This window comes from Montipora capricornis, chromosome 3 (genome assembly GCF_036669925.1).
Source record: "Montipora capricornis isolate CH-2021 chromosome 3, ASM3666992v2, whole genome shotgun sequence".
NCBI lineage: Eukaryota > Metazoa > Cnidaria > Anthozoa > Scleractinia > Acroporidae > Montipora > Montipora capricornis.
The window spans coordinates 44,671,204-44,681,203 of record NC_090885.1 but is presented as its reverse complement, the minus strand read 5'-3'; the positions used below and the strand labels follow the sequence as shown (position 1 = coordinate 44,681,203).

The window sequence follows — 10,000 nt, the reverse complement described above, 5'->3', positions numbered from 1 at the left end:
TTATGGTCAGAAACGGTTATAGAAACCGCCTTTTCTAAATGTTTGTTCTTCCGTTTAATCTGTCGGTTAAAGGCAAACATTGCCACAACTCTGTTGCGTTAAAAGTACATCCGTAATCATGCGTTGCTACTTTTATTGACATGAATTAGCTGGTAAGGAAATGAATGAATTAGCTGATAAGGAAAATACTAAAGTTTGTCTTCTCTATGCGATTTTTCCAATTTGGATACATGGATAAGGGCGTTCGGTCAATGCAAATGATAATTTATCGAGTCTTTAAATGGATTTCTCTTAGGTAAGTAGAATATTGCAAAAAAATAATTTATCAGAAAAGTATTATAAATATACTGCGAAAAGTCAAGATACAGTATTTTTTATGGCCCTGCCTGGAATAAGAAGAGGTCAGGTCATACAAGCATGGACCCGAAAACAATTACTTATACTAGTTACTGAAAGGACCTTCTTGGGTTACAAAAAGGCACTAAAAAATTATCATAGGGAACACAGCTTCCCCTTTGTAACCTGAAAAGTTGCAAAAAGGAACGTTTCACAAAAACCGGGGACGTTACCAAAAGGAAAGCACAAGTTACCATAGGGAACACATGTCCCTTTTGTAACAACGGAAGTTGCTAAAAGGAACATGTTACAAAAAGGAACGTTACAAAGGAGAAAAATGGTGCAAAAAGGAACACCAAAAGTTACATAAAGGACTCATGAATATAATCACTCACTCCTTCAGTTCATTCATTCATATTAGACAACAACTGAAATTAAACTGACAAATTAATGGGCCGCAAAAGCGTCTATAGGCCAATACATTCGCTTTTTAAAAATCAATTTGCTCAAAGACTTTAAGGAACGAAATGATATTTGAAATGAATCATATAGTGAACTGCGGATATGAAATAAAGTAAAGCTATGATCCTCGCAGTTATGGAAGCCTGAAGTGCTTATTTTACCGTTTCGGGAATTCCGTGTTTTCACTGTCCTAAGACGAAGTCAAGGCAGCACACTAAGATTCCGACCGTAAGCTCGCGTAGTCAGCTCAGAGGCGGGTTGCGCCTCGAAAATCCATCCCAGCCGCGATTTTTTCATGCAAAGCTAAAGCCCCATCATTTGCGAACCTTGGTGAATGTTTCGTCGTCAAAAATACTTAGTATTTGAATTCAAATTCGTTGTAACTGCTATGTTTTATCACATTTTTTCCAGTATTACGTCAGCATCGATTTACAAAATATATATATGTACATAGAAGAAATTCAATGTAAACTCTCATTGTACCTGAAGAAGGCCGGTTTGGCCAGCCGAAACATAGTACAGTCGAACCTCGATTATCCGGACCTCGATTATCCGGACTTTTTCTCTGGTCCCGTTTTTTTCATGAATATTAATAAGCTTTGATCTCAAAAGCTTTCAGAGGTAAAAAATGTTTAAAATCAAGAAAAGTGTGTTCAAAACAGCGCATTTACCGCTTCGCTTTCAAAAGATTTAGCGCTCGGCGACAAAGAGCATTCTGATGCATTCAGCTGAATTTTGATTGGTTGAGTATTGTATTGTTTTGTTGCTTGGGTTATGTAAACGCACGCAACGGTCACGACTCAAACGACAGCATGTCTACGAAGCGAAAGCGATCTGTTCTCTCGATAAAGGACAAACAAATAATTATTTCACGTTTTGATAAAGGAGAAAAGGGAACAAATTAGCACTTGAATTTGGCATCAGCAAGCAACAGATCTCCGATGTACGCAAGAACAAGGACAAATGATTTATTATTTATAACAGAATAGGTTTTCATTTATAAACAGTGTACATGAGTATTAGTCCAGTCAAATTGGGGTCAGACCCTCAACAAATTGCAACAAAAGGTTTTTCAACGGATTATGGCTCATTCGGATGTCCTTAACAACATATCAAAAGTCCCAAAGAATCGGAGTTCGGGAAGGCCCCGAAAAACGGAAAAGAAAATTCCCATACAAAGCTTATATGAAAAACCACAGGGTACCCAATTTATATGACGGCTACTATTTTATTGTCTCAATACAGTAACAATTTTGGGCCGGGTAAGCCGCTGGATTGTTGTTTAAGTTAAAATCGTGCTATTCGTACAACTCGATAAGAATTGTCACATTGTTTACGCTCTATTTATCAATTTAAACCAGATCATAATCCCGCTACATTGCATGGTACGACTAGAAATCCCGCAATCAATCTTTAGTTTCTAAACAGTTATAGAGGTCACAATATCTGTTAATCTAAACATTCTGCTTTGTTGGTGCAGAAAAGAAAGTCCCGTCAATGGAACGTTTGACATTGGTCCCATCGGCTCCTAACAAAAGTCTATAATTTCAAATCTTATGCAGACCGATGACTGCCACCCGATAACAAAGCAGGTGAGGGGTATCTTACTTTGTACTCCGCTTTAACCGCCTTTTACAGCTAATTTGTTCAACCAGAGTCGAAATCAGAATCTTCATCGTCAGGGATTTGCTCGGGTGCGTTGGTACAAGCAGACCCTTTGCACTGACCACAAGCAGGATTACACGGTAGTTATTTTTGCGACAGGAGCAACGGCGGGTGCTAACCCTAACCTTAGCGGTACAGAAACACCCAGAGCGGCTGAATACAGGAGACAGTTTAAAGCGGCATCGACGATAAAGTGACCACGTACTGCTCGGGAGATGGCCTTACCACTAAGCATGTGGTTGACTGCATTAGGCGCATATATGATTTCCAATATCTCTCGCAGACCAGATTCTGCCATCAGATGCCCAATAGAGCCTACAAAACTCATCTTGGTATGAAAGGGGCCCAGCCGTGGGATGCAACTGTGGATTGGACTTGTTGGTGGTTCCCCTTGAACCATGCAAAAGGCTTTCCACAACAAAGGCTGATCGAAGGTGACGGCAGGTACTGTGATGTTATGCCTTTTCGCGTGTTCCACGATAAACTTGAGGGTTGAATATATACAGGTGGCATCACTTGCGCTCGCGTTGATCATGGGCAGAAATATCACAGATGATTTTCCTTTGTGGTCTCCAGTCAAGACGTGCTGCATTAGCCCACCCCACGCAGGACGACTGAAACCAAACAAGAGGGACGATTTCCAGAGCACATCGAGATTCTCCATGGGATCCACTACCCTAGCAACATCCACGTCATTGTATTTGATCTCCACCTCTTCTAACCGCCTCTCATCATAGGGATATATCTCGATTTTACCTGCTTCAGAAAGTTCCCTGGACGTAACTTTCTTTCTTGGTACGCACCTTGTGTGGCTAGTAAATGGTGTGACAGCGGCCACGATGCCCATCCCATGGAAAGTGTCTTTCCCATGAAGCGTACAAATATTATGATCGACGTTGTCCGCTGCATATTGAACAAATTGGCCGTTAAACTCCGGTATGTCCGTCCCCTCATAAACCGCCGCGCTTTGATTAAATTGTTGTACTTGATTGTATGAAGCGCAATACCCAAGAGAATTGAGGGTGTCAATCAGAAACCGGGACGCAAAGTGATAATGTAGTTGCGCGGCAGGAAACAGTTGTAAAGGCGCTAAAAACATTCTTGGTCACGCTGCCTGCATAAGTGTCTGTCCTATCGATGCAAGTTTAACCTTATCATCTTCAGCTAAAATACCATGCAAGAATTCTTTGAGGGATACAGGAAGAAATTCAACTTGTTGTTCGGCGTCGGACTCAACTTTAGGGTAAGTTTCACTAGTAGTAGTCTCAACCAGTTTGATTGATTTCACTCTTGATCAGCGCAGCAGCTGTTCGGATTATATTCATCTTTTCTGTTTCGACATCAGGGGCGTCTTTTTCCATCTTGTGAAACTCGCTAAGAATCGCCGCAGCAGTCTTCCTAAATGTTACAACATTGGGTTTTCCATCACTGAATGTGATAACCAATTCCTCTCCAAAATGCTTCTGGAGGCAGGCTTTCATGTAAGTCTGGCTATAAGCTGTGCAGTCGGAATCCCCTGAGTACTCGTTCATCTTAGCTACCAGATCTTGCACTGTGATTTGCTCATCAGAATGTTTGAGCAGATATTCTGTGACCATGTAAAAGGCTTTGTTTTGCTCCTCATTCTGGGGACGACCTCGTTTTACTTTCTTATTTTCAAGCTGGGTCGTAGCATAAGACGCAGGAACCTGTTTATCTGTACGAAAATTGGAATTGCATATCTTATGATAGACTGCTTCAGCGGCAGGGAGATCATGTACGTGTAAAATTCTTGCTTTTACTACCTCTGCCCATGTGTCACGCCTTGCGTTGCACTTATTCAAAACGGTTTCTTGAGTCTCTAGAGTCATCACTCTACATACGTCTACAGATTTAACATCTACTTTATTGCCGCAAAAATAACAATCGCTTTTGTAATCGAATGTCTGGTCTGCACTTCTTTTGCGTTGAATAGTTGCAGATTGAGAACCCGCATTTTCGCGGCTTCTGTTATCCTTGGATATATTGGTGGGGTGGCAGTAATCTCGACGACAATTAGGGTGTACATGCTGTCCAGGAGCAACACTAATCGAATCATTTCTGAGGCCGCTGGCGCGATTTATACCTTCTCTTCCCTTTGTTCCAATTGTGGAAAATTCGTGCGCTGAGCCTGCAACTCCGCAAATCGCGCAAACTAGAGGCGCTCCATCCATAACAACACATTGAAGGAGTAAAACTCCAAATAACAACCTAAGCAATATAGAAATGAAAAGAGAAAAACGTTAAATTATAGTTAAATTGTTATAACAATTTTATCTTTCTCACTATGCTACGAAGCAAGTTTGATAAGCATATTTCAAAATGTATTTGAGCAGCGTCAGCAAAGATCGTGCCAGCACAATAGGCTTTCAAAAAGAAACTCTTCTACTTCGAAGTAGTAGTTAGATATGAGCATTGGATTTCTATTAAGCTAGAAAGAATGAATTCTGCGATATCTAGGGGGAGATTTCTTTCACACGCCTCGAAGGGCTGATCATGAAACAGAATCTAATTTCACGGCAATTCCCCATATGTAGGTGATCAGCACTGATTGTTTAAAGATTCTCTTAAAATTGAATCAGCCTTAAGCTTACCTTGATATAACTTTAAAAGCTACTAGCATCTATCAACTGAATCAAAAGAATTGTTTTCCAATAGAACAGGAGGAATGTACGCTGCATGGCCTTACGGCAAAATCCAATCCAGACACTGGCGAGACGAACCAACACGCACTCTTAGACTACTCTTGGGTGGCGGTACACAAATAGACAAATTCACGCACTAATTGAATCTTGATAAACTAGGGTTTTTCCCTTCGCTAAATTGTAAATTTTTGAATACTTAAGTGTTACAGTTATTATTTGAATCGACATTAAGTTATATTTGAAAGTAATTCTTAAAGTAAATGAACACAAAAAGTTTTTTTTCAAAGAATGCAGTATCAATTTTTTTTATCTATGTATATGTATTTGCCGGATTGTGCAAAATTACACGATCGAGAATGAAATGAAATAAACTAATACACCTGTTGTTTTAATTGGTATCTAGTCTTTCATTTCTGATGATTTGAGGTTGATATTCCCACAAAAAGTAATAAATTCTGGCGACTTAGTCAAAAACTTTACTGTAGCCTCGTTTCCATGTTGGAAATTTTTGGTTGTCAATGGGTCGAAATCAATTGCAATTTTAGGCACTTTCCCGGACTTCGATTCTCTGGGACTTTTAGTATGTTATAGAGGGATAATTTCTCTTTAGTTATCAGTTGAAAAACGTTTTGTTGCAATTAGTTGAGGGTTATCCCATTTTTCGAGCGAATTTGACTGGACTATATAGGGGCAGTTCATAGTACAAGACTTTTGTAATTAAAAATGTGCTATCTTTATTCCTTTTGTTTACATTGTTGCCTCATTAATATTCATATTTTCGATTATCCGGACTCTCGATTATCCGGACTTTTTACTGAGGTCCCGACGAATAGGATAATCGAGGTTCGACTGTACACCACTAAAATCAAATCTACGTTGTATCGGCTCTTGCTTAAAGTATTTAGTTTCTCAACTTGTAACTACGACGATCAGATCAAGCCACTGATCCAACGTACAGTCCGACAAGAAGATTGTCCACGGTTGCTTGCTTCAAAATTCTGGAATTTTTAATTGAGAATTTTTTTTTATATTATTATCTTCTTAAGCTTTTTATCGGGATTCCTATACAAATACTTATATTTTCGTCGGCCATGCTCACACTGAGCTTGGGATGGCTAATGGAAGGTTGGAAAGTAATTTCTAGCCTACCTCACATCTCGCCGATAAAATCACACTTCTCCGGCGTCAGTCACGCTCAAACTCCAGCAATGAGCCACACGGATAAATTTACCTCTCTTTGACCCTGTTTAAAGGTCCAGCGAGTATCCATTGTTGAGAAACAACGATGAATATTCAAATGTTCAAAATCCTTCGAGGCTCGCTCACAACGAATTTGGACACGTCAAGTCAACCGTTCACTGATTTGCTCTCACCGTTTCGAGGCTCAAGTGATCGGTTGCCTTGCCGTGACCAAATTCTTTGCAAGTGAGCCTCACTCAGCCCCCTTGGTCAAAGAGAAGTAAATTTATCCCTGTGACCATCCCCGGAGTTTCCTTTATTTATGTTCGAGTGACAACCTGGGAAGGAAAAAGGAATTAGATAATTCACTCTTGGGAAGCTGATAAGTCGCTTAAATCGAGTTAAATCAGGTAAATAACAGCACAGAAAGCGAGAAAGTCACCAATCCAAGCCGGGTTGGCCTGTGCTCGGGACAGATGGCGGAGAGAGAGTGGAAACGTCCTACATTCTAACCAAGATTAGTATCACCCAACTAGCAGTGGACTAATGCAAATGCTGCATTTTGATTGGCTACGCTACTAGAGGACTGTTAGTAATAGTCATCGAGTAGCGAAAAGCGTGACGCTCTCTTTCGTTTTCTTCCGGAATAAATATATTTTCGACTTGCATTTGGTAACTTTATTATTGCCTCTTTTGTCCGACTAGTTGGGGGATACTGAAACAATTAGACCCTTCGCCCTTAAGGGCCACGGGTCAATGGCCCATTCGGCTTCGCCTCATGGGCTATTGACCCGTAGCCTTTGCGGGCTACGGGTCTAATTGTTAAATAGCACTACTAGCTTATATGACGTACTATATAGGTTTCCAATATGGCGTCAAAGCCTGACGAGGAAGCCCAAGACAGCAACAAATCTGTTGAGGAACGTTTTCTCACAGATGAAAACATTAAGAGGAAATTAGCAGTAGAAGAAGAAAGAGAAAGCTATGAAGGAAAAGGTAAATTGTCTGAGAACAAACAAATACTTGACAATGAGAATTTAAATGAAAATAACTCCGATGGGGAAGAATTTCAAGATGCAATAGAGGATATGAACTTAAAACTGAATGAGAAAAAGGACGTTTGTGGAACGCTAGTAAACGATGCTGACAAAGGAGACGAGGCCAATAAAGATAAAGGGGCAGATGAAGAGCGAGAAACATTTACTTTTGAGGAAAAACAGGTAAGGTCACTTCGTTGATTGAAATTAGTGAGCGTTAAATTAAGTTCTTGTTCCTTAAGGTAATTCCCTTGAAATTGTTCTACTATCAAACTTTTTTGGAAACTTGACATAATTAACATTCATAATATGAACATTAAAAAAATGCAATTAAAAAATGGGGTCACCGTGCTTGTTTACGCTTCAGCAGGCTCTTAAAATGGGGTGTTTTTAGTGTTATTTAAAAATTTGGTTTTATCAACGGAGTTGATAATGTAAATTGGCTACCGTACAGAGATTCTAAAAGCTGACGTTTCGAGCGTTAGCCCTTCCTCAGAGCGAATCGAGGAATTGTGGGTTACGTGTACAAATGTAGGTTTTATAGGAGAGTAGGAGCTACGTAACATGGCAACGTGAAAAAAAGGAATATATTAGTTAAATGAAAATCTCTTACGATTTGTACTCACACGTGCTCATGTGTGCGCGCTAATGAGGCGAAAATTGTGCGCAGTAGGAATGCGCAATGCAATACTAAGGAATTACCTTAAATCAGTACAGTATGGGGCCCAGTTTTCGGCTGGGCCCAGTTCTCGGCCACTTTTTGAATCTGAATAAAAAGCAATTGCTTCCAAAGGTACTTTGATTCCTTGTCTTTTATCCTGCCGAGTTTTGAGTTTACAGCTACTATGTACTAGAGCACGTCAAGGTGATGCGAAGGTCGATGAATTTGGTTTCCCCAAAAACTTGTTTGTTTACGCCTACTCAAATTACATGGTATAATTCAACTTCATATTTTATCCGTATAGCAGGCCCAAATGAGCTAATTCTTGGCATAAAGAACGTAGAGTTATAAAGCTATCTGCTAAATATAAACTTTTGCTGGCCTGTTTTATTCTTTGATCTAAATTCACTCCTGAATATTTCCTTGGAACTTTTGAGTATTTGCCTATTCTCGGCCACAATGTAGGTTTCAAGGCTGTGCTCTAGCGGCGCCCAGTCGCCTGAGGCGACTAACATTTGTTTTTGGGCAAGTGAGAAAAATCACCTGGTCGCCCGGCCGGGCACTCTGGCCTATTGTACATGTATTTCTAGCAGATAAGGCGGCTAAAAATTTTAATATGATGGTGGTTACAGAAACCTCTCAGAAAATGTTTTTCTTCGTACAAAACAATGATTGGCTCAAATGCCATTCCACCTGATTTCACATGTAACATAATCCATGATTTTACATGTGACAGCCGGCGGCCGCACAAATTTCGATTCTTTCTCTAAAAATAGCATTAAATTTGGAATGTGGAGTTTGGTATTTCTTGGTTATAGTTTAAAAAAAAGAGTTGTTACTTCTGCTCTGACAGTGGTAAAGCGCAGCCGGCGAAGCAGTGCAATTTACTTTTGTATGAACCCGGAATCGCAGTTTATATTTTTACGATTTTGCGCGGCTGCGCCTGCTCGGCTAAAATATATTTAGGTTATGGTTGTTTTGGCCGTGTATAATTATGAAATAACGGACTAAAAATAAGGAAATATCATGTTATTTGTTGTTGTTGTAGAAATAGAGCAATCCCGCGTTGTCTTTGGTGTCGTGACAAATCATTGTATGCCCTAAATCCTTAAACAAACAACGCTGTGACTGGTGCTTCGACCGAATCCACAAAAAGCTCATTCCACTACACATTTTACTGATAATATAAGGAAAAAATACTTTAGTTCTGTCCTGTAGCGATGATTTTCATCCAGATCAAGATGACTTGCTCAAAAAAAAAAAAGATGTTGATTATCTCACTGGGTATTGTATTCTTTCTTATTCATTGTAAATAATTCGTAAGTTTGTTAACAGAATTCATCTACATCAGCTTTTTAGCTGCCTTTTTTTATTGACAAACATAACAAATAAAGTAGGTATGTATGTACAGCTGTATAAATAATTAATTGGGGCGACCAACTTGGAGGACTGGGCACCCCAGCTGAAATGCTCCCCGAAATTTTCCTCAGAGCACAGCCTTGGGTTTCTATGGTGTTTTCATGTCAAATCAGTTGTAAAAATAAAGCTGTAATGGGGTGGCATGTTCTGACAGTACATGTAGATTTGAATTAAAACTATGAGTTCTGACTTAACCCCATTTTGAAATACCCAACTCTTTTTTAGCCTCGCTTGACTGCACTTAAGAGAAAAGCTAGGTGTGCAAAAAACTTCCTTTTCAAACATGAAACAAAGTTCTTTAAGGATACATTGTACTTTGTGGTCGAAATATCAAACACAAGCCTTATTAGTGACTTAACAACAAAAAATGGTAATAAAGCAATTTAACTGAATAGAGTGTAATGTGAAGTGCTCAATTTCTATCGCATATGAACCATGTGAGCGTTAGCCCTACTGATGGAAATGGGCCCACACAAGGACAGAGAAAAACTCTGACCAGGGTGGGAATTGAACCCACAACCTTCCAGTTAGATCTCCGCCGCTCTACCGACTGAGCTACAAGGTCAGACGAGAGCAGG

General features: G+C 39.8%; 1 protein-coding gene across 1 annotated transcript in view; it reads left to right on the top strand.

Annotated features, from left to right (window-relative positions):
- Positions 1-10,000, top strand: part of LOC138043247 (tetratricopeptide repeat protein 1-like) — a 38,585-nt gene that overhangs the window by 5,116 nt on the left and 23,469 nt on the right. Inside the window, exon 2 of the mRNA XM_068889419.1 lies at positions 7,166-7,525. Coding sequence (XP_068745520.1) covers positions 7,175-7,525 — 351 coding nt within the window. The 5' untranslated portion in view covers positions 7,166-7,174. The remainder of the gene's footprint in view (positions 1-7,165; positions 7,526-10,000) is intronic.